At 38.1% G+C, this 24,873-nt stretch overlaps 2 protein-coding genes across 2 annotated transcripts; one reads left to right on the top strand and one right to left on the bottom strand.

Annotated features, from left to right (window-relative positions):
* Positions 1–218: 218 nt before the first annotated feature.
* Positions 219–5,314, bottom strand: LOC117303326 (TBC domain-containing protein kinase-like protein). The gene is made up of 6 exons (XM_033787493.1): positions 5,260–5,314; positions 3,460–3,713; positions 2,524–2,596; positions 2,071–2,185; positions 1,192–1,265; positions 219–498 (listed from the first exon to the last, which is right to left on the bottom strand). The coding sequence occupies exons 2-6, from the start codon at positions 3,650–3,652 to the stop codon at positions 219–221; spliced, it is 735 nt and encodes a 244-aa protein (XP_033643384.1). The 5' UTR covers positions 3,653–3,713; positions 5,260–5,314.
* Positions 5,315–7,732: 2,418 nt separating this feature from the next.
* On the top strand, positions 7,733–20,767 carry LOC117303325 (AP-3 complex subunit mu-1-like). The gene is made up of 10 exons (XM_033787492.1): positions 7,733–7,932; positions 9,094–9,206; positions 10,435–10,547; positions 11,692–11,813; positions 12,826–12,952; positions 14,217–14,363; positions 15,625–15,698; positions 16,601–16,703; positions 19,115–19,393; positions 20,031–20,767. Exons 1-10 carry the CDS (start codon positions 7,733–7,735, stop codon positions 20,094–20,096), a joined length of 1,344 nt encoding a protein of 447 aa, XP_033643383.1. The 3' UTR covers positions 20,097–20,767.
* Positions 20,768–24,873: the final 4,106 nt, after the last annotated feature.

The following is a 24,873-nucleotide window of genomic DNA, read 5'->3' as shown; positions in this document are numbered from 1 at the left end:
GCAACCGAGCTCAATTAACAGCTCCAGTACAAACCTCTTTAATAACGAACCTACAAGCGCCCATCCTGTTTTCCATTATGGGAGTCAATTTGGAAGTCAGATGTGCACAAAGGCGGAAATTGTTCAGAGGTGTGTTCCGTGTTGTGTAGGGGTCTACAATGCTATTTAATACTCATATGCATGCAATATTTGTACACCAGTTTCTTCAATGTCGGCTCTCAGTCTTTTACCTGATATTTATTTTGTAAGCCGTGTTCTTTTAGGATGGTTTCCAAGGGGTGTCCACCATTGCCGTGCTTCCCTAGTAACATCACCTTAGAGATGAGTTGAGGTAATGTACAGGAAACCCACAGCTCCATCCCAAGGCAGATCTCCATGATGATGATCCCCAGTGACCAGACGTCAACCTTAGGGCCCGAGGGAGTTATCTTCTCCGTGGACTCCCTACCCTGGATAGGACCTTGCGCTAGAACTTCTGGGGACATGTAACGAGGATGGCTGAAAAAAAAAGTGAGAAAGCATTTTGATTATATCTGTTTTCAGGTAAACTTTCAATAGATAAACACAGAAGCGTTGCCACCATTTGCATCTGGCAACCAGGGGCATTTTAAGAATTGCTTTCAACATATTTAAATTTTTGTAAATTTGTTGCATAAAAGGCCGAAATGAGTTTCCCATCGTGGATAATAAAGTGAATTTAATTGAATTGAACATGAAAAGTTTTCCATAAAACTGCTTCTCTGTCAAATGTTTATAATATGTTCTTGGCATGTCCCCTTCATTGCATCTGATGAAGTGGTTGTTGCTGCGAATAATTAGAGTAATTAGAACTTCTTTAAGTGTCACCACTATTTTCCTTTTCTTAGCCTTTCAGTAAAACCATTATAAATTGTGTTGCGAAGTACATATTCTCTGCTTTTAGGTTAAAGAAAACCCAAACATAATGTAATACTTCGTTCTTGCTTACCTCTCCTTCTTTGTTTGTATTATAAGTTGGATTTGTTTACTGTTGTAACCCTTCCCAAGGGTATTGGGATTGTTCCGCTTTTTTTAATTTTTTTTTATTTTGGGGGTTAAACAAAGACAAATTGACTAGAGTGGGATTCGAACCAACGACCTCAATACTTTATTTTGGAATAAACGTTGATCCAATACAACACAATGAAGCTGTTAATGAAGATTGTAACTTACCCAACAGGAAAAGAGACACAAGCTCCATGCTCTGTTATGTGATACAACCCGTGATTAGCAAGCTTAGCATGACCCTGTCAAATGAGGAAAAAATGGGAGGGGAGAAATTTCATTCAAATTTATTCTAACCTTTGAAAAAAAATGTTTAAAGGCAGTGGACACTACTGGTAATTACTCAAAATAATTATTAGCATAAAACCTTACTGAATTACGAGCAATGGGGAGAGGTTGATAGTATAAAACATTGTGAGAAATGGCTTCCTCTGAAGTAATTGAGTGATTTTGATTTCGAGACCTCAGATTTAGAATTCAAGGTCTCAAAATCAAGCATCTGAAAGCACACAACTTCGTGTGACAAGGGTGTTTTTTCTTTCATTATTACCTCGCAACTTCAACGACCGATTGAGTTAAAATTTTTACAGGTTTGTTATTTAATGCCTATGTTGATATACGCCAACTGTTAAGACTAGTCTTTGACAATTACCAATAGTGTCCACTGTCTAGGGTCTGGGTACTTTTTGTTGGACACAAAACACAATGTCCATAGATTTACATCAAACTCACACAATTTGAAAATAATGATGGTAGAAAGCGTCCCTTAAAATAGTACTTGCTGAGGCGCTGCAGGTTTTTTTTAAAGAGTCACAAGAATTTCTTAAAAACTACAGCACCTCAGCAAGTAATATTTAAGGGTAAGCTACTTTCATTATCTTTAAACGGTGTAAGTTTTATCTGTGGACATTGTGTTTTGTGTTGCAAAAAGTACCCAAATCCTTTAAGGTAGAAGCATAATACTACTATTTCTTTGAGTATGGGCCCGATTTTGTGCATGCAGAGAACCCTGAATGGGGAAGAGGACAGGAATCCCAAAATACATACCTCTCCGTCAAGCAGTACATTTGTAGGTGATAAGGCTCGATGCACCAACCCATGTTGATTCATGAAGGTCAGGCCTTCTAAAACCTCATGGATAAGCTGAAGCACTTTGTCTGAGCTGTGTTTAGGGGAAAAGCAAATAAGGACCTTTTATTAATGGGATGATGGAGGAGAAGGTAGTTCGCGTCCTGCCACAGTGAATTCAGGAGAAACAAAGATTGCAAAATGTTATCTCATAAAACATGTCATGCCAGTATAGAATGTTGTCTTATTTTCATAGGATCAAAAGAGGGAGTAAGCATTTTCAAGACAATAAAAAGCTGTACCGGGCAAGTTTTAAAATTGCTCATGTAACTTTTTCACTTAGACAGTTTTTCTCTTTGCCCTGAACACATATTAAGTCAGACAAACTACACTCCTGGCTGTAATTCTTGTACATGTATCATATCAACTTACTTTGAAAATGTTCCTTTCTTGGCCTCCAAACGCAAATTGTTGTTGTAGTACTCAGCAACGACCATAACTCTCTCTGAAATTAAAAGAACAATTTTCCTTGTGGTTATCCGCTCATTAGAAGAAAGGCCTAAGAAATGCCAGCAATGACTACACATTTATTTGTGAATACAAAATCTCTCACAAAACAAACACAGGAATCAAAGGAATGCACACATAAACATGTTTAAATACAAAGTTCCAACAAATGTTGCGTTTTTTTCCAATTCATTTCAGATGGCATCTTGAGCTAAAAAGTATCAGATGATAGATGGGGAAAACTGGCTCTATGATAACTATTTTAACAAGTGCAAAAAATAGTTAATGGCCTGACGTTTCGACCCTAGCAGAGTCTTTCTCGAAGGCTAAATGACAACACAACAAACATGAACAGGTAACTAAGTGAAACATAAGCAGTGAAGTGGAAATACATGAATGGGGTTAGAAAGCATACATAAAAAAGTAATAATAATAAGTATTCACACATCATTCTTGTTCCAAGTTAGAACCTATAAAACCTTAAATGTTCATTATTTGCAGTTATAAGGATTTGTTTTCTTGGTGTGTCATGGCTGAGCAGTCTAGTAGGACACTGTACTCTACAGAATCAAGGCCTTGTCAGTCAAAACACTTGTGTCCTTCAGCAAGGCACTTTATCATAATTGCTTCTCTCCACCCATGAGTACAATGGATACTGTCTGCGAGAGGTGGGAAAAGACTTTGATGGACTGGCATCCTGTCTAGTTAATAGAACAGAAATATTCTCAGCCGTTTAATGCCAAGGAAACCGGATGAAGCACCGGCCTGCTGATGAACAACATTGGCTCGGGACAGACTTCACCATGTTTACATTGTTTTATATCATGCAAAAGAAATTGCTATGTATTTTTTTTTCCTCACCATGTTTGCCTCTAACAATGTCCACATACTGACAAAGTCTTGGGTGCGAGGACAACTTCAGTTTCTGCAGACGTCCCAGGATTTTGATGGAGTTTGGTGTGAGTGGCAGACCATCTGTACCACACTGATCGTGTGCGTGGGCTGCAGCGTAGAACGTTGACACACCTAGATCTGCCTTACCCAAAGGCTGCATGGTTAGATTGCAGTGTTTGACTCCAGTATTGAATCTTTGGTCATTTGGTTTGTAGTTTGGTCTGATGGTAAAAACAAATAACATTTGATTTAAAATGGACAAAATAACAATTTGGTTTGTAGTTTGTCTGATTATAAAACAAATAACATGATTTAAAATGGACAAAATAATAAATGGCTTGACATTTCGTCCCTTAGCACTTTGAAGTTGGGATTATAATTATAGTTCTTGATCATAACAACAGTCAAAAGCAGGAGAGTTTAATATGGAACCATTGGAATATTTATTGTAATTTTGTTTGCACCTTTTTTCGTTATTGTAAAAAATATACCCACTTGTTTTAATGGCTTTTTGGCAAATAATTATAATAAAACAATAAAAACAGTAGTGAGAAAGTGTTTTCAAAGCAGAGGTAAACCACGTACACTAGAAAACTGAATGAAAATTGAAATGTTAAAATGAGATAGTCACTTTGTTCATTAAAGATAATTGATATTGGCAGACTGGGTTGCTCATAATCATATATGGTCCATATGGTAAAAACCTCTTACTTCTTGCAGTGGACACTATTGGTAATTACTCAAAATATTTATTAGCATAAAACCTTTCTTGATTACGAGTAATGGGGAGAGGTTGATAGTACAAAACATTGTGAGAAACAGCTCCCTCTGAAGTGACGTAGTTTTCAAGAAAGAAGTAAATTTTCACAAATTTGATTTCGAGACCTCAGATTTAGAATTTGAGGTCTCGTAATCAAGAATCTGAAGGCACACAACTTTTTGTATCTCGCAACTTCGACGACCCATAGAGCTCAAATTTTTACAGGTTTGTTATTTTATGCATATATGTTGAGATACACCAACTGGGAAGACTAGTCTTTGACAATTACCAATAGTGTCCAGTGTCTTAAAGTTCTTGTCTTCTTAATTAATCATTCTTAATCTTAGTTTGTTAGTGCCACATGTATGTTCTAAGTTTTAGAACCTATAGAGTAAGTAAGAAGGGGAACCGGTCAACTCGGTCCCAAGTCAACTCGGTCCCAAGTCAACTCGGTCCCAAGTCAACTCGGACCCAAGACAGGGAAGCTTGCACGGGCGGGAGGGAGGGAGTGGGAGGGACCGCAACCCATGTTATTGTTGTTCTTTATTATCGACCACTGTCTCAAGTCTGTTTAATGGCGGACTGTCTCTCGCAACGTAAAAACCAAAACTTTAAAAATTTCAACACACCATAAAGTGCAAGTGTTATTGTTAAAAAATTGGATAGATGATTTGAAAAAAAAAACCATTTAGTTGTTGATTGTGAACAATTTTACCATTATCCTACTGAAAACACACGACACCAGGATAGGTTGCTCTATGGATAATCAGATAATGGTGAGAGGATGGATGTGTGTGACGTACGTGTGGTGGGCGTTGATAAACCCAGTCAGTGATTTGGACATAAAGTAAACATTGTCAAAACAAAGCAGATTTTACTCCGTCTCAGCTCTGTGGAGGACACACTCAAAACGGATTATACAACAAAAACACACTTGTTGACTTTGCTCTTGGGAAAATTTGAAGCTTACTTCTTTAATCAAACATAACAGAAAATAAAAAACTTACAAGAATTTCCATTTTCCTCCTCCCGGCCGGCTTGATGATCGAAATGTTATGACAAGTCAACACATGAGGGCGCTGTTAACTTTATCTGCGTCAAAGTACGCGGTAACCAGACTCTTGTAACGGGTTATTCTGTACTTGATATAACGTACCATACTGACGGTATTCTTCGAGATTGGGTGAATTTTCACTTCGTTCTCCCGTTTTGAGGCCAAACAAAATCATATTCTGAAGGCGCACACAGTTTGGTCTTGGACGTACAAATCGGAGGTAACATTAAACGTATTCTTAGTCTTAATTTACGTTGTAAATCCCTTTTTTATTTCAAATTCTTACTTTATTTCCAAAATTAAAAGTCACCTTTTTGGTTTGCAGTTTCTTTCCTGTGCAGCAGGATATCTGAAATTCGTTAAAAGGGTGAAACAGTGGGCGTGACTGGGTGGGGGGTAACCTTGAAGTTGTTGGGAGACTTCATATTAAATTAATGGGAAAAGTTTCCGCATGGCGCCGCCAGTTTTCATTCAATATGAAAAATATAGTAGGCCTATCTAATTTACCAATGTCAATGAGATCTAGCCCTTGTAAAAATGAGTGAAAAAATGGTGGCGCCATAGCAAATAGGGGTATGGTAATTTATCCTAAAAAATGTTTGACTTCTGCATGATGCGACATAAGGTTTATCGCGAATTGCAAATATCAAGAGAGGGCGCTGTTAAACCCAAACAAAAGATATAAATAAGCATCAAACATACATCAGGGTAGTTGAACATGTCATTTTGACCCTCTGCCTACCCACAACGCATTGCGGTTCCACATCGTGATAACCTAAAGAGCACAACCTGACATGCCTTTGCAGTTTGTTCTAGTTTTATTGCGCTTTACCACTCTGGCATATTCACATAAATGGTTTTATTTGTCTGATTTTGGTTTTGAAGCAAGAAAAATGTAAAACAGTTGTCCAGTCCTCAGAGTAAGTACAGTAGTTTAGTAGTTATCAATCTGTCCTGCAGTGTAGTATATATGTTGGGCGCGATCGGTCAATCTGCGCGATCAACCGATCGCGCTGCGCTATTGAAAGATCAAATTGGTCCCACAGCAATCGGTCGATCGCGCAACAACCGGTCGATCGCGCAACAACCGGTCGATCCGGCAACAATCGGTCGATCGCACAATGAACATCTTTGCGCGATCTACGGATCGTGCAGGAACGGGTTTGGGCGATCGACCGATAGTGCAGGAAAAGTTTTGCGCGATCAACCGATCGTGCAGGAAAAGATAAGCGCGATCTAGTGATCGTGCATGAACAGTAGGTTTGCGCGATCGACCGATCGTGCAGGAATGGTTTGGTTTCAATATCACCATCGTGATTGTGCAAAACCATTCCTGCACAATCGGTCGATCAAGCAAAACTATTCCTGCACAATCGGCCGATCGCGCAAAACCATTCCTGCACAATCGGTCGATCAAGCAAAACCATTCCTGCACAATCGGTGTTGCGCAAAACCATTCCTGCACAATCGGCTGATCGCGCAAAACCATTCCTGCACAATTGGCCGATCGCGCAAAGCCTTTCCTGCACAATCGGCCGATCGCGCAGAGCCATTCCCGCACGATCGGTTGATCGCGTATGTTTGTTGCCGAATGTAGCGCAGCGCGATCGGTCGATAGCGCAGCGCGATTGGTTGATCGCGCAGATTGACTGATAGCGCCCAACATATCTGCATTCACAGCATGTAGTTGTAACAGTACACCACAGTCGCTTCCAAGTTACAAATTACAAACTTGTCAAATCGCTAAGCCTACGTCAAAAGCAATGAGAAATGAGATACTTTTGAGATTGTACGTCACAGTAGACTTACCATGTGAATCTATTGCTGTGTGTCATTATTATGTAAATAATTAAAAAATTACTTGTACCAACTTCTTAAAGCTGCTGTGCTGAAACACAAAATGAAGCTAAGCACAGCAGAAGTTGCCAGCCAAATACCAGTGACATTGCTGTGTGATTGGTATCCTGCTTATTTTTGGTTTTCGCAGAAACTTCCTTCGAAGGCAGCATTTGCTACTTAAGCAACTCTATGAAAAAAGGTACCGCCACATACTGTCTCAAAATCTCCAGTTATAAGGGATTTGTACTTAACTTCTGTATAAATTTTTCTACTTGTTCGTAGGTAGCTGTTGGATGAAGCCAAATGGATTGCATTGCCGGTTGTAAAATGGAAACCGAAGTTGCTGCCAGCTCCATCGCAATTGACATTCTCCAAGCTGAGGTTGATCTTCATCTTGGACCACAAGAAAACATCATCGAGACAGTCGTTGAGACATTGGAAGACCACCTCATTGAGACAACTGAAACCTTAGAGGATGCTGAGGCGTCGTCTGATGATGTAGTCAGAGACAAGGGTGAGACGTCAATAACCAGGAGCTCTCTGATGGGTTTAAGATCATCCAGTCCCAGAGGAACAGAAGGAAGTTGATGGATGGGGAGGGCTTCACATACACCCTAAAGAAGGAGAGCGAAAATAAGGTTTTCTGGAGGTGCTCTGTTCGTAATAAGAATATGTGCTGCCGAGCAACAGTCATCCAGAATGGTGATTCATTCAAAAAGGGTAATCATGCTCACCTTCATGGTCTGGAGGTAGCCAAAGATCCAGCAGAAAGAAAATTTCTTTTGAGGTAAGTGTACTTTTTCTATTAACTTCATTACACAGGGATGTGATTTCCGTAGTTTTAAAACGGGATTCTGTTTTTTGTTTTCCTCAAAAAAAGAAATTCCTTTGAAAGATAAAATTCTAAAAGAAACGGAGATACATGTACCTATTTAAGGCAGTGGACACTATTGGTAAATACTCAAATGATTATTATCATAAAACCTTACTTGGTAGCGAGTAATGGGGAGAGGTTGATAGTATAAACATTGTGAGAAACAGCTCCCTCTGAAGTGGAGTAGTTTTCGTGAAAGAAGTAATTTTCCACGAATTTGATTTCGAGACCTCCGATTTAGAATTCAGTTGGGCTGAAAACACGGGCAAAAATTTGATGCACGGCTTGGGTGAAGCCAGGCTGTATAATAATTTAAGTGAAAATTACTGAACTTCTTTTATTTTATTTTTTTTTTGAACAGTTTAAACAGCAGTGAGTAAAATTAGATTTGGTTTTACCAGATTTCCTTCTTCTTTTTGAATCAAAATTTCAACGACGCAACCATAAAACAATCACTCGAAGTTGCCTCGAAAACGCTGACCACATTGCGACCACACCAAACACAACGCACAAACCACCACACATTACACAACGCACGTGCAAATTACACAACGCAAGCGGACACGCAGACTTCGTTTTAACAGTCAGTCGTCGTCATCGACCGTCATCAGCAGGCAGCATGAACTCCATGCACACGTGGTATGATGATAGAGGCCGCCTTCACACGCGTTTTCGTTCAGATTATTTTAGGTACCAATCTCATCTCCACGATCCTACAAACCATCGCGCTCTGGATTTTTCTACTATGACGTCAGTATCGGTACTAAGTGACACGCGGGCAGTGCACCTTTTACCGCATACATTCTGCAGTTGCTTTGTAGATTGGTTTTGCTGTAGGGGGGATAGACCTCCCAAATTTATTTTTCAATGGAACTACTTAAATGGCACTGTCTTCCGTAAACTGTTTGTTCTTTATTCTTCTGGTTTTGTTTATTTATCAACAAAACATCTTTTTTTACCAGGCTTCTATAGGCTCAATAGTGTGTTTGTTTTTGGAAGTGTTTAATTATGTTATGTACATAGCTCATTGCTTGAGCTTGGTGCCCTTTCATGATGTTGATCATTTCTCTCGTAATATCAGGTCAGTTGCCATGACGATGTTCCACCAGTAATAGCCACTCCACATCATTATCTGATCAGTATTTATAGAAGTCAACTCTTCTTTGTTGCTGTTGTGCAGAATGAAGGTTTGTTTCAAGTAACACAGTTTTAAAGGAACACGATGCCTTGGATCGGTCGAGTTGGTATTTAAAAATCGGTCTCTAACCGTTTGTTATAAAATGCATATTGTTAGAAAGATATTGTAAAAGTAGAATACAATGATCTACCAAAATATGCCTCGAAATTGCACGGTTTTCTTTTTACCCGTCGACTAACACGGTCGGCCATTTCATAAATGGCCGACCGTGATAGTTTGCGACGTAAAAGGAAAACCGTGCAGTTTCGAGTGATACTTGTGTGGATCATTATATTCTACTTTTAAAACATCTTTCTAACCATATGCATTTCATAACAAACAGTTTCAAACACTTTTAACAGACCAACTCGTCCGATCCAAGGCAACGTGTTCCTTTTAAACAATTTTTATTCAAAAGTCTGAGTGCCATTATTATTTTTTTTTCAAAATTCTCCTTTTTATAGTGTGTTTTATTCAAAATAAAGGTTTGTATTCGTGTTTTTTTTTTTTTTTTTTTCATATAGCATTGTATAGCAAAAATACACTCCTTGAAACAGTTTTGCTTTTTGACTTTTTGGATGTGGGACTATCTAGTACCAAATTAAACTCTTAAATAGCACTTTGCTTTCAAACAATCATTCGACCACCACTTAAACATATTATCAAAGTGCTAATAGCACTAATAGTATAGTCAGTGCACATGAGTTGAAATGCGTACGCTTTGGAAATTTGACACAGTTGTCTAAGATCCTGACTTGGCTTCTAATTTAAGCATTAGCGCTGAGTGCTATTGTCCTTTTTAATCCTTTTTTTATAATGTTTACCTTCGGGAAAAAAGAAGATTTATAACAATGATTAATTGATGTAGCTTCTCAAAGTTAATGCCTACATGTACATTGTTGCTGATATTGGTTTGTTCAGTTTTTATTAAGTAAACCATGATGCCAGGCATACAAACCATAAGACATGGGTGGTCACTGGTCAGGTGATGGGTGAATATTTATGTATGTTGCAATGTTTTGGTACTCTTAAATGAGGCCTCGTTGGTAGCTGTTTTTGACATTTCCATTCAACATGTTCAAGTCAATCTGGTTGAAACTCGTATTGTAATTTTTGAATGCCTTAATTGGTGTTTTTGGTTCTATGTAGAAAACCAACCATGTTCTAGGGTCGGGTTGGTAGTACACTTATTTACACGCTGAAAGACTCCAAATCTAATAAATGATATTGTCTTCCAGTTCCTCCACTGTTTGTGATAGAGTTTCTTCATAGGATCTTTGATACCTTTGCTGAATACTTTGGAGAATGCACAGAGACAGCAATTAAAGAGAACTATGTAGTTGTTTATGAGGTAAGTAAAGTTGAGTTTGTTCAATAAAGTAATACACAATAAGACCATTTATAGGCATGGAGCATTTGTTGCAGTAGATCTCTATACACAACACATAAGATAAAACAATGAAATGAAATATAAGACAATCGATACAAAGATAAAGATGAGTCTTTAAAAGTCCTTTGAAAATCGGAAGAGAGTCAGCTTGGCGAATATTAAGAGGTAAGGCGTTTCATATAAGGTATGCAATGAAGTGGAAGGCTCTTTGACTAAAGAGAAAAAGTAATTTGAGTCAGTAGGGATTTGCCAGCTGAACAAAGAGGACCAACAGGAATACATTTCTGCAATAAGGTCAGATATATAAAGACGGACCATGGAGAGCTTCTTGTATATAAGCCAATAAGCCATTTGCTAGTTAGATTTGAATAATGTCTGGTACGATGACTTTATAGACCAATCCATTAGGCTCCGCCCACGACGCACGTGTGAGTAAGAACCTGTGAGCCTCTCCAATGCCTTTCTGCACAACTCTGTCGCGCGTGCCAAGCATACGCGCACGCATGTCGGATGTTATTTGTCGAACCTTCGTTGCGCTGTTATTGGTCAATACGCAGTGGGGCGAAGCTTAATGGATCGGTCTATTGCTTAGTCACAATGTACCGCTTAAATTTGAATTCCATAGACTACAGATACGGTTGCTACACTGTATGCCACGTGATTAGGGGCAATGTTTTGTAAAGCAACCTCCAGGATGAGCAAACCCAGGTACCATTGTGCCATACACATCCATTCAGAATTGTGTATGGGTGTTCACCGTCTCTTACGTAACTACGCAAAAGCTTGCCCCTAATCATGTGACATAGCAACTGTCTCGATAGTCTGAGGAGTTAAAATTTAAGTGGTTACTTATGACCAAGCACGTCATTGTACCAGACAATATTCAAATCTAACACGCAAATGGCTAACTAAGCAAAAGTGAAGTTGACCACTACCTCAACAGATCTCCCACATTCAAAGCTACAATTTTTTTTAAATGTCTTGCTGGTTGAGCTTGAATAACTTGTTATCAATTCATATCAGTCAATGAGATCCCTACGTTGTGTTCTGTGTGGTACAAATCCACAAACTTTTATTTGACACTCTTTGTTTTGTCTCTTACCAGCTTTTGGAAGAGATGCTTGACAGTGGTTTCCCGCTAGCGACAGAATCCAACATTCTGAAGGAACTAATCAAACCACCAAACATCCTTAGAGCAGTGGTTAATACAGTCACAGGAAGCTCAAAGTAAGATAGAAAATACAATCTTAAAATCTCTTAAATAATTGTTGTTTGGTCAATATGATATTTAAGAAGTTAATATTTTTCAGTATCGTACATATATACTGCGTGAGTCATAAAAAACGCAATCATTGGATGGGAGCTATCATTTTAAAAACAAGAAAAATCTGGAACAATAGAGTTCATTTCTATGTAGGACTTACCTTTTTAATAGTGAAAGAATTGGGATGATTGATAAATGCTTAAAATTGGATGGCATAAAACAAAAAAATAAATAATAGCTCACATCCAATGATTACATTTTGTATGACTCATCTGGTATATTCCCTGTCAGTTTCCATTGTGGTTTCATTGTTTGATATTTGAAAAACACTTGTCACATCCCTTTGAAGGTGATCCTTCTGCTGCTGCTTCCCAGGTTGTATCGTAAGCTTAGGTGTGATCCCTGGTTGTACATGTACAGCAGGTAAAGGTTGAATGGCTTACTGGCAGTCCCCGAAGAAACCGTGTTGAAGGAACACGTTGCCTTGGATCGGTCGAGTTGGTCTTTGAAAAGCATTTGTAACTATTTGTTATGAAATGCATATGGGTGGAAAGATGTTGTAAAAGTAGAATACAATGATCCACACAAACATGCCTCAAAGATGCGCGGTTTTCCTTTTACCTCGTCGACTAACACGGTCGGCCATTTATAGGAGTCAACTTTTTGACTCCCATAAATGACCGACCGTGTTAGTTTGCAAAGGAAATGGAAAACCACGCAATTTCGAGGCAATGTTGTGTGGATCATTGTATTCTACATGTACTTTTAAAACATCTTTCTAACCATGCATTTTTATAACAAACGGTTACTTATGCTTTTTATAGACCAACTCGTCCGATCCAAGGCAACATGTTCCTTTAATAACATTATTATTATATGATATTCAATATTTCTAAGTATAAACTAAAATTTATTTCATGTACCATTTGATCTCAAATTTGCATTTAATAACGTTTGTCCGAACTTGTTTTTCAGTGTTGCAGATACGTTACCAAGCGGACAGTTGTCCAATGTGCCATGGAGGCGAAGTGGGGTCAAGTACACCAACAATGAGGCATACTTTGATGTGATTGAAGAGGTAGACTGCATCATAGATAAATCTGTAAGTACTAAATATATACATCAGTTCCAGTAAGGCAGAAGGAAGCACAATTTACCATGCACGGTTCTTCCCTTTCAATCTTGCAATGCAAGTAAATGTGTTATTCATTGTTTTTCCTTCTTAATCACATTGGGTGCGTTCGATTAGCTTCCCTGGGTCAACTCCGGTCTGCCCCCGTTACGAATAGCTTTGACGTCATTCCAGGGGCTCACCCGGGGTCAGCCCCTAGTGCCCTGCTTGTGGAACGGGTCACTTGGGGCTGACCTGAGGTGCATGACGTCACCACTAGAGGGTGAGTGATCATTCGATTAGCTCGTGTCAGAGGCTCACCCGAATGAGCACCGTGGGGTCGACACGGGGAAGCTAATCGAACGCACCCATTATTTTATATATTTGGGGTTTAGTGCACTTCCATTGCTAAAACAAAACATATTTCATGCAGAATGCAATACCTATGGAGGATTGCGCATGACGATGACGTCATTGACCACCTTCTTTGAGGAAATGTGCACGCGTGAAAGGCTGTCATTGGCTAAGAGTTGTGCGCAGCATGTAAACTTATGCACTTTTCCATTGTTTATCATCAAATATGGCGGTCGATGACGCTGTGCGCAATCCATCTTTCGTCACCCGGCAAGCTCGTGATTTAAGCATCTGATACAAAGGGGAAACCTAAAGGTCATGTGATCAATTTCTTGATCATAAGTCACCCACCCCACCCCCCCCAAAGTGAAAAATATATTGATTTTTGTAATTTTGAGTGAGGATGAAGAAACACAATACTGAGTAATCAGTGTTTTCATCTGAATGGTTTGATGAAAGCTAAAACTACAATCTATTCTTATATTAACATTGCCAGAATACTAATACTACTAATAACATGAATAATAGTAATAGTGGCTTCTTGTATAGTGCTCATATCCATCACTCAGTGACGCTCAAGGCACTTCAACACTCAGTATTTTCCTACAAGGTATGTGGAACTGCGATTGAAGTATAAGACCTACTCCTTTTACATAGCACCATGTAATGGTTTACAAGGTGCTGTGGCGCATTATACATTGTGTACAGCCAATCAAACCAGCAACACTGGGACGAACCCCTTCTCTTTTGGATAAGTCCTGTTTAAGAACACAGGTGTCATGACTGGGATTGGAACCGACACTCTGCTGATTAGAAACACCAGAGCTTGAGTCCTGTGCTCTTTACCCCTGGGCCATGACACACCAGAATGACATAGTATTCTTATATCTTTGTATACCAGGGTTCTGTAGTCTTTGCAGAGATTCAAGGTCATATAGAGTGTAGCGTCAAACTCTCTGGGATGCCTGATCTTACCATGTCATTTGTCAACCATCGCCTCTTAGATGACGTCAGTTTCCATCCCTGTGTCAGATTCAAGCGTTGGGAGGTATAGTTGCTCAGATTTGTTTTCTTTTTTTTTATTCAAGACACTGGACACTAGTGGTATTTGTCAAAGACTAGTCTTCAGAGTTGGTGTATCTCAACATATGCACAAAATAACAAACTTGTGAAAATTTGAGCTCAATCGGTAATAAAAGAAACAACACCCTTGTCACACGAAGTTGTGTGCTTTCAGATGCTCGACTTCAAGACCTCAAATTTTAAATCTGAGGTCTCCAAATCAAATTCGTGGAAAATTACTTCTTTCTCAAAAACTTCTGTTTCTCACAATGTTTTATACTATCAACCTCTCCCCATAATACTTGTGTCCAAGTAAGGTTTTCTGCTAATAATTATTTTGAGTAACTACCAATAGTGTCCACTGCCTTTAAAGGGTCTGGGTACCTCTTTTTGTAGGACACAAAACACGTCCACAGATTTACATTAAACTTACACAATTAAGATACTGATGGTAGAAAGCTTCCCTTAAAATATTACTTCCCGAGTAATATGCCTGTGATATATTTTCACAAGACTCGGGAAAGTACTGAGTATACAGTCGGTGCATGGGTAAAAACCAAAATTAATATTCTTTATCCCCGATGCAAATTTAATATCTCTTATAGGCATGAACTTAGTCCACAAAAAACTTTAAATTTCATTCTCAATAGGGAGGTTTAGCTGTACGTTACACGAGCAAAAACGTGAACGTGGCGTCGGAAAATGTTATTGTAAAAATCTCACAACAGAAACATAGGCCCCCATTCTTACATTGTGACAATGTGTTATTCGTACATGGAATCAGGAAGAATTAATATTCTTTATCCCCGATGCAAATTTAACATCTGTTAAGGCCATGTCACACGAGGCAATTTACAGGCAACCAGTTCCAGGCAATCTCAAAGAAGAAAAGCCATTCACATTTGAATGTTCACATATTATTATTTGGGTTCATTAGCCATTGCTTGAAAAATTACTCATGTGCTACCAAAGTGTTCCTGTAGCATGCACTGCAGTTGGTTGCCTCCAAGTTGCCTGTCAAAGTTGCCTCCTGTGACAAGGCCCTTATACAGCTAAACCTCCCTAATATTATGTTTTATTGATAAACAAGAGAGTAAGTGAAAGTACCAATGTTGTGTGTTTTGTCCTCCTTAGTCAGAAAGAGTGTTGTCCACAACAAACTAAAAATGTCATTTTCACTACTTTGTTTTATTGATGAACAAGAGAGTAAGTGAAAGTAACAATGTTTTGTGTTTTGTACTCCTTAGTCAGAGAGAGTGTTGTCATTTGTTCCACCTGATGGCAACTTCCAGTTGTTGACATATCACATTGGAGCTTCAAGGTAAGGTCAAAGTTGACAAGTAGAGAAGATTGTTTCAAGGCTGAATTATTCTCTGAATATGAACAAGAAGTCATGAAGCTTGCTATTCCATTGGCTAGTGGTTACTAAAATCAGGCCTGTGAGACTTCCGCTCGTAGGCGGAAGTCCATTTTTTTATTTTCCGATTTCAAATTTTTCTTGTGGGCTTCGTTTTTTCCCGTCTTCACCAATGATTTTCAAATAATAAACCGCAAAGGAAACTGACTGACTGGGTAATTTGTCTTTAATGATTTTTGGTTGAACAAAGTAAAAAATTACTAGAGCGTAATCAATGACCTCCAGATTTACATGTTGGCGCAGAACCAACTGAGCTATCTAGGCCTATGTTCTTCCTATTTTGTCAATAAATTTTGTTCAGGGAGCCAGTCAAAAGCACTACAACCGTAAACTGAAAATGATTTTCATGCACAGTTTTCTCGACAAGTTGGTGCTTTGCATTGGTATTTGTTTGTTCATGATGTTGTTTTACCTTATGGTCACTGATACAGGTTCAATCAAAATAGCTTGCAAAACTGACTTCCATTAGTTTGAAACATGACAAAGATTTCCATGCCATTTTTCTAGTTGGTTGAGCACAGTCACAGGCACATGATAAAACCTGCAATATTTACAGAGTGTTGTGTTAATAGTGTACTATTGCATAAATGAGTAGGGTTGGAACTTTGCACACATATCACATGGTTGATATAAAGTCTATTAAGATCTGTGGTAACACCATCTACATGATTAACATCTTTATATGAGTTGTGTTGCTGAAAAGAACCTGTGGTGTTAGAAAATTCTGAATAACTGTAGTTGTTGATTTGATTTAAGATGGTATTTAGTATTAACACACTTTCTCTCCGGGGTTGCCACCCTTGCAGTTTGACCGCCATTCCAGTCTACATCAAACCAAACATCTCCTTTAGGGAAACTTCTGGAAGATTTGACATCACTATTGGACCAAAACAGACGATGGGAAAGACAGTAAGTAGCTGTGATACCTACCCATTCTCTCAAAATATAAACAAAAAAAGTGTTAGTTACTGCTGACTTGTAAATTCTAAAATAGGGTTAATAGGGAGAGTATCTGTTTGGTAATCACGCGTACAAAAATATTGGCATCAAAAACTACTTTAGAAGTACAGCAGCTTTCAATAAGGTTTGGGTACTGTTTGTACGACACAAAACACAAACGTTTACAGGTTTACATTTAACTTACCCGGTTTAAAGATAATGACGGTAGAAAGCTTTCCTTAAAATATTATTTGCTGAGGTGCTGTAGTATTTGAGAAGTGAGTAAAACAATTTCACAAAAATAATTTTCCCCTCAATGAGATGAACATTATTTTAGCATGTACAGTGAATTTACGCGACTCTCCTGAAAACATTGCTATGTGATTTTAACTTATTTTTCTCAAAAACTTGACAACATGAAGCTGAAATTTCTTAAGGTTGATTATATTACATACATGTATTTATTCACAATGAGTAGGGAATCATGCCATGGCCAAAAGCTTGATCTACAAAAGGTATCAAAACCCTGTAAGCTAATGTAAGATGTGATCAAATGTAGAGCTATAAACCAAACACACGTTGAATGAAGGTCATTGCCATGATAGGCGCTACCGGTGCATAAGGCATTGTTTACTATACAGAGATACCAACATACACGATTTGGGCGTAGCAAATACGATTTCGAGCCGTGACTACGACGCTACGATAATACTCAATAAAACACGCTAAACAAGCCGGCCAATATAATTTTATTAAATCGTACAATACATGCAAACAACTAATGAACTATTAAGTGGAAATAAAAATTAAGAAAAATATCAAAACAATTGTAACAGAAAAGAAAAAGAATACACTTTTAATTTTAGAACGCAGTGTTGAATAATAGCGGCGAATTCACTCGAACAATGTACGTGTCTCGACGACGGCATGATTGTTGCGTGCCCTCACCCGCTGGCTGGCCGGCTGAGTGTGCATTTTTTACGCTAGTGCATTTCTGCAAGATCGTACCCATTGATCTCTATTACACGATGGGGGAAATAGTGCACACGTGCATGGGGAATGAGGTTGTGTGTGAGCGAACGTGTCACAGTAACCTCATTCCTCATGTATCCACTATTATTGTGCCCACGCTGGCTGTACATGTACTTTATCGAAGCTTGGCAAAAAAAGTACGAAATAATGGCGACAAAAAAAGGAGACCTTCTGAACAAATATACCTTCAACTGAGTGGCCTGTGAGGTCTAAGCTAGACAGTTTCCATGTTTTCCTACCAGTAATTGTAGCGCCGATGTCCAGACAATGCCCAGACAATGTCCAAAATACGGACACGTATTTTTTGCCCAAAATCCGGACACGTTTTTTTTTTTTTTTTTTTTTTTTCTCCTCACTCTCCCAATAGCTTGTTGTTGCGTTTCTGATCATTAAAACAAAACCATTTAAGTAAGGCCACCCTTTTTTATGTTACATTTAAGTAAGGCCACCCTTTTTTATGTTACATTTATTTTTGAAACATAGTCAGAAGATGAGGGAAATCAGGGTTTTTTTCAAGTTTTTTTTCACTGGCCATTATAAACATTTGTAGCTGTTCTGTTGATGCATATAGGTAATTGTTATTTCACAACAATGCCTGAAAATGAGCTAATTAGCATTGTAGAGAGTAATAGAAAGATCGGTTTAGGGAGCCCAAGATGCGCTCGCCCTTAACATTTGGGAGATGCTACTCTTTTATAAAATTCAATGTTGGCATCTCTGCTATCAACCACTGTTTGACATATTTCTTTCTGACATAAAGTGACCTTGTATTATGGGCCATTTCCTGGCAGGCAAGATACTTCACTATTGGTTGAGGAAGTTTTATATTTGTGTCATACAAAGTTCAAATAATGCAAATAACAGCTGAGCATGTTTATAAGTGCTCCGCCCTGTGTATCAAAACTTCATCAAAATTCAATTTGGGAAAAAAAAGGGAACTATCTGTTTCAATTCTACCTCTATGGTTACAACCAACATGGCCTGTAGTATGAATCTTTGGAATGTTTTGTCGTATCTGCCCAATATGTTAATGCTGTGAGGGCACCAAAGGAAGAAAGAAATAGTCCACATTGTGACCAAACCTGTAGATGTGTCTTTCATGTGAAGCACAGACTCTGTTAACCTTCTGGATTGTAACATGTTAACATTTACATGTAAGAGGTTCTGGGTCTAGAATAAGGGGGAACACAGACACATAAGCCATTGGCAGGAATTGTCACATTCTTGTCAAATCTCTTCCCTGTTACATGTACATGTATGTACTTTTCATAAAGCTTTCTTTGTCTCCATAAGTATGTGTTTTTTGTATTAACAAAATAACCAAGCAATTGCTTTTGATTTGATTACAGGTAGAGAATGTAGTGATCACATCAGATATGCCTAAACAGGTTTTGAATATGAACCTAACCCCCACCCAGGGGAGCTACAGTTTTGACCCCGTCAATAAGACACTGTCCTGGGAGGTAGGTAAGATTAATCCTCAGAAACTTCCAAGTATCAAAGGGAGTATCTCGTTACAGAGTGGGGCACCACCTCCTGAGGCTAACCCAACCGTCAATGTTCAATTCTCTATCAGTACTCTGGCCATATCTGGAGTCAAAGTCAATAGATTGGATATGTATGGAGAGGTAAGTGTTCAAAATGAAATTATTATATTCAAGTACAATTTGTTTATTTCTATTAATTTTCAAACTACATTAACTTTGCTTGTGTTATACATGTAATCAGAGTTCCATTACTCCCAAAGTGCTTTATTTTTTTGAAGCTTCACCGGGATCTTCCTCCAGTGTGGCCCCCTGACTTTTGATACCTTTTGTAGGTCAAGTTTTTGGCCATGACATGAATTCCTTTGAATGTAATATCATATAATTTTCATCTCACTGAGACAACAAATATCTTTGTGAAATTGTTATCTCACAGCTGGTATTTTACAGTAAGATCTGTATGATGAAGATAACCATTAAGCACTTACGTCTCTCTAAGGATATTATGAACGGCAGCCCACGAAAATGAAATTGCTGAAACAGAATGGTTGTAAAAATAGATAGTAGGCATGCTTAAGATAATTTCATAACTGTAACATGTGTTTGAGGATTGAGTTATGTTTATGATATTTATTTTAATTTTTCTGAACTGCTTATAATTGGAAGCTGTCTTTATTAGTGCTGGATCAGTATTTGCAGAATTCAGTATTTATTTTTCCTCCCATGTATCACTGTTATGCACTGTTAAAGTGATTATCAATCAATGTTTTTTTTGTTTCAGAAATACAAGCCATTCAAAGGAGTGAAGTATATAACTAAAGCAGGCAAGTTCCAAGTACGAACATGAGGCAGTACAAACCAAGGGCGTTATCAAGGCCCAATTTCATGGCTCTCCTTACCGCCGAATTCGGCGCACATGATCACCATTCTCCGCTTACGTGCAAGCGCCGAGCTTCCGCGCTAGCTGTGTAAGCGTAGAATGCCTAGTACTGTGGAGTACACACGCACAGGAGCCGAATTCCCTGCTAGCCTGTGAAATATGCTTGACGTAAGCACAGAATTCCCTGCTTACGTAAGCGCCGATTCTTTGCTTAGGGTTAGCAGAACCATGAAATTGGGCCCACATATACCAAGTCTTTTATCTCAGTCTTTGGACCATGATAGTAGTTTATGTATCAATCCTTAGTCATGTACATGTACGTATTAACAACTGTTCAGTTAAAATTGACTATTTATATTGTCGGGTATTCATGGACAAGATTTCATCAGATTCTTATACTGACCCATTTCATGAAGTGCAGTGTGCTTACACGCCTCTTTCCTGAACGCCATTTTGGGAGTCAAAACATACACAAAGAAATTGACTTCTAAAATGGTGGAAATGGTGGATGCGCATTGTGTGAAGGTGCATTCCCGTTGTGCACTTGGTTAACATGAAATCTGGCTTTAAAGGCAGTGGACACTATTGGTAATTACTCAAGATAATTATTAGCATAAAACCTAACTTGGTTACGAGTAGCGGGGAGAGGTTGATAGTATAAAACATTGTGAGAAACGACTCCCTCTGAAGTGACATAGTTTTCTAGAAAGAAGTAATTTTTCACGAGACCTTAGAATTAGATTCTGAAAGCACACAACTTCGTGTGACAAGGGTGTGTTTTCTTTCATTATTATCTCGCAAATTTGATGACCAATTGAACTCAAATGTTCACAGGTTTGTTATTTTATGCATACGTTGAGATCCACCAAGTGAGAAGACTGGTCTTTGACAATTACCAATAGTGTCCAGTGTCTTTAACCAGTTTGAAAAAATATATAAAGTTCATAAAAGGACATATTTCAATGACTGAGTGTAACAAGGGATATTAAAATGATGCTTAAAGCTATGCATGGTGCGAAGGAGAAGAAAAAACTACAGATAATAGTAAACTTGCGAGTACAACCATGAAATAGTTATTTTCTCCTAAAGACGAGCACAGTAACTGTTCGAAACGTCAAGAAAAAACTGGCTCTTTTCAGAGCCAACACTCCATCAAAAGAGAATTACTACATGGTTGTATCCATAAGTTTAGTATTATCTATAGTTTATTCTTACAAGGGTGTTTGTTCAATATACAAATTAGGTCTCCAACACTGACTGACTGTATGTAGATAGGTCTCCAACACTGACTGACTGTATGTAGATAGGTCTCCAACACTGACTGACTGTCTGTAGATAGGTCTCCAACACTGACTGACTGTCTGTAGATAGTCTATGTGTATTATATTTAGCTGCTGAGCAGGAGCCTAAAGGGAACCAGTCCAGGATCAATAGACATGACAAGTAACATTTTGGTTGGTAACCTGGTATCATTTAGCAACATTATTTGTGCTAAGTAAATCTGCTGTAAACCATTACATTGTGCTATGTAAAGGAATTGGTCTCATACTTCAAAATGAGCGTCACAAGTCACGGATATAGGTTTAAGCGCTATATGAGAATGCACTATTTATTATTAAACAGAATGCTTTCAGTAGCCCTACTTAGAGCTATACATATAAAGAATGACAAATCATTTAGGAAGTATCGGCATTCCAGTCCTGTGGGTTCGCTATGCAAACATCACTCAACCTACTTGCAAAACAATTCACCCCAAAAATCTGATGTCATCTTTATTGTTTATGTTCTGTGTGGGATGTTGTGCACGTTCATATGATGGGTTTATTTCAAAATAATGTGCTCATTTAATCCATTTTGTTTTGGCGAATCAGAATTTCACAAATTAAGAAGAAAAACACCCCTAAAACAAAACAGGCTGTTGAGGGGAAAACAATCTTGCAATTCATAGTGATGGGAAATTCTTGCTGCTGGGTTCAAATTAATTTAAAAGCGTTCAATATACATGTAGAAATCTAAAAGGGTAATAGATGATATAAACAAGTATTTCCAGTTATTTTCAATCGTGCATGATACATTTAATCTAGTTTCACTGTCATAATGCCATAGTGGAAAGTCGTATTTAAAATCTGAATGATTGAACATGAATATTTCTCTGTATGTAGATATTAAGGTAGTAAGGATCCAAACTGTTTATGTGATCTATCCAGTACTTGTGAACAATTCATTCCTGGCTGTTTTAATCTACATTCCCAGATTACCTTACACCTTCGTGCATAACTGTTTTGTAATGAGTAATAATACAATATTATTGTTTCCCCCTTGTATTACATGTAGATTAACTCTTTTTCCAGAGTAGATCAGTTTGATGGGATATAACTGTACAACATAACTCAAGTGCATTGTGCTTTTGTCCTTTGTGAGAAATTGTCCTATATTTTACATAATGAAGTGGTCATGGATATAAGTAATGTTTGAAGCTTTGCATGGTGTGAAGGATAAGATTGAACTACAAATAATAGTAAACTTGCAGGCACAACCATGTAATAACTCTCTTTGAGGGAGTGCTGGCTCTGAAAAGAGCCAGTGTGGTCTTGACGTTTCAGACAGTATACGCTGCTCGTCTTCAGGAGAATTTCTCCTGAGACGAACAGAGTATTCTTTTTACATGCTTGTACCTGCAAGTTTACTATTATTTATAGTCTATACTTATATGGCCATGGAAATATTTGTATTGCCTTTACACAACCTACATCCATACAATTCTAGTTTATAAAGATAAGTAAACATGTTGATTTGTATTGAATGGTAACACCCCAATTCTTAGGCCTTTCTCATGGCTGTAGTTTGTGATGCCTTGAATGAGGCATCAACAGATACTTCTAGTCTTAACATGGGATTTCGGTCTTTACATGTACTTTAGTGCATTATGTATTTTATGCTCTAATACATGTATTGGATATTCTCGTTTAGGTTTTTTGGTTGCATTATTCCCTAGTGCTTTGTATCCTTTGGAAAAGGCGCTCTGTAAAAACGGGAAATATTATTAATCTATACCGAAAAATGGCATGATATAATTGAGCATCAACACTGGGAGTAACTGGCGAAACACTGCAGAGGAAGCTGCAGTTTGAATTAGGGAAGACAAAGTGTTTACAGTAATTTGTGTTTTGGAAATAAATGTATATACAAATAAATAAGTATATTGATGTACATGGAACAGATGATGAAGTTATTTTCTTTTCTTCAGAAACCTTAAATCTACTAAAATTATTCCTTAGAAATAAATATTAGGAGAACAATCCTAAAGGAGTTATCCTGCATTTTTAAAGACACTACATTATTGGTAATTTTCAAAGACCAGTCTTCCTACTTTCTTAACATAATAATACACAAAATAATCCTGTGAACATTTGTACTCAATTGGTCATCGAGGTTGCGAGATAATAATGAAAGAAAAATCTAATTCTGAGGTCTCAAAATCAAATTCGTGAAAAATTACTTCAATCTCGAATCTAGGTTACTTCAGAGGGAGCCGTTTCTCAAAATGGTTTTTACTATCAACAGCTTTCTATGGTAATAATTATTTTGAGTAATTACCAATAGTGTCAACTGCCTTTAAATCTACTAAAATTGTTATTTAGAAAGACATATTAAGAGAACAATCCTAAGGGAGTTATCCTGCTTTTTTGAAGAAAAACATTTGGTTTACTAAATCCCAATGCTTTATTTGATATAAAGTGGGTGCAGATATTCAATCATTGTTATTTTCATCAGAAAAGTTGTCATTTTAGGGAATATTCTTTTTCTGCTTTTCGAGAGAGAAAATTAACTTTATGTTTTTTGCAAATTTATTCATATTCACTGTGACAGAACTTTTCCAAAGAGGTAGAACTGAGTTTTCAGGACCAAGTATTTTGGAAGGATTAAGATAGTGTAGTGATAGAGGGCGTTTCAACCACCCCGAAGATCATTCATACACCCCATGGCCATGCATGGTAAGGTACATGTAACATGTATTACCCCCTTTGGGTAAAATGTGACAATAGTATTACCACATGGGGTCGACAACCCCTTTCACTTGCTTGAGTTTCACACAGCCTGAATGAACACCCTCACCCTGACCCCACCCTCACCCAAACCTCACCCCATCCTCACCCAACCCTCACCCCTGCAAAATTCAAGATTCTCGCGGACAGTGAGCTTTTCAGTGAAATTGAAACAACAAACTTACAAATCATCATATCTCTTGCATAAAAAACCAGTGCATTTGAATGATGAGTGTACTGTGGGCCTAGAATAACCACACCCATCCTGTTTGAATACAGAGTTGGTAATCTAAATCATCAGAGGAAATGATTAGTTTCAATATGAACGCTCATCCATTATAAATGTCTTACCAAATCAATATTCGAGGAAGTCGAGGAAATAGCAGTTGAAGATAACATCCAACACTTTACAATCGATTGTTTTGCATTATTTCATCATCTGAATAACTTCTATGAACTTGCACAACATTCCCGATAAAACAAACTTAGGTTTTTGTGTATGTTTTCTTTTGAGAATGTGAGCACCGCAAGCCATGGGCAGTGGAAACAGGGATCGGACAGGGCATTTTCCCCAAGCCCACACCGAACCTGGGGCAGTGGCAACACGGATCGGGCAGGGCATTTTCCCCAAGCCCACACCGAACCATGGGCAGTGGCAACAGGGATCGTACAGGGCATTTTCCCCAAGCCACCACCGA

Source organism: Asterias rubens, chromosome 19 (genome assembly GCF_902459465.1).
Source record: "Asterias rubens chromosome 19, eAstRub1.3, whole genome shotgun sequence".
NCBI classification, from domain to species: domain Eukaryota; kingdom Metazoa; phylum Echinodermata; class Asteroidea; order Forcipulatida; family Asteriidae; genus Asterias; species Asterias rubens.
This window is presented reverse-complemented; position numbering and strand designations above follow the sequence as displayed.

Bases quoted from the DNA above. Each gene is read 5' to 3' on its own strand.
- LOC117303325 (XM_033787492.1), top strand. From the start codon at position 7,733: ATGGATGGGGAGGGCTTCACATACACCCTAAAGAAGGAGAGCGAAAAT. The intron at 12,953-14,216 runs GTAAGTACTAAA...TTTGTATACCAG, and splicing joins ACTGCATCATAGATAAATCT to GGTTCTGTAGTCTTTGCAGA. The intron at 16,704-19,114 runs GTAAGTAGCTGT...ATTTGATTACAG, and splicing joins AACAGACGATGGGAAAGACA to GTAGAGAATGTAGTGATCAC.
- LOC117303326 (XM_033787493.1), bottom strand. From the start codon at position 3,652: ATGCAGCCTTTGGGTAAGGCAGATCTAGGTGTGTCAACGTTCTACGCT. The intron at 2,186-2,523 runs GTAAGTTGATAT...CCCTAAACACAG, and splicing joins AAGAAAGGAACATTTTCAAA to CTCAGACAAAGTGCTTCAGC. The intron at 1,266-2,070 runs GTATGTATTTTG...CTCATTTGACAG, and splicing joins ATGTACTGCTTGACGGAGAG to GGTCATGCTAAGCTTGCTAA.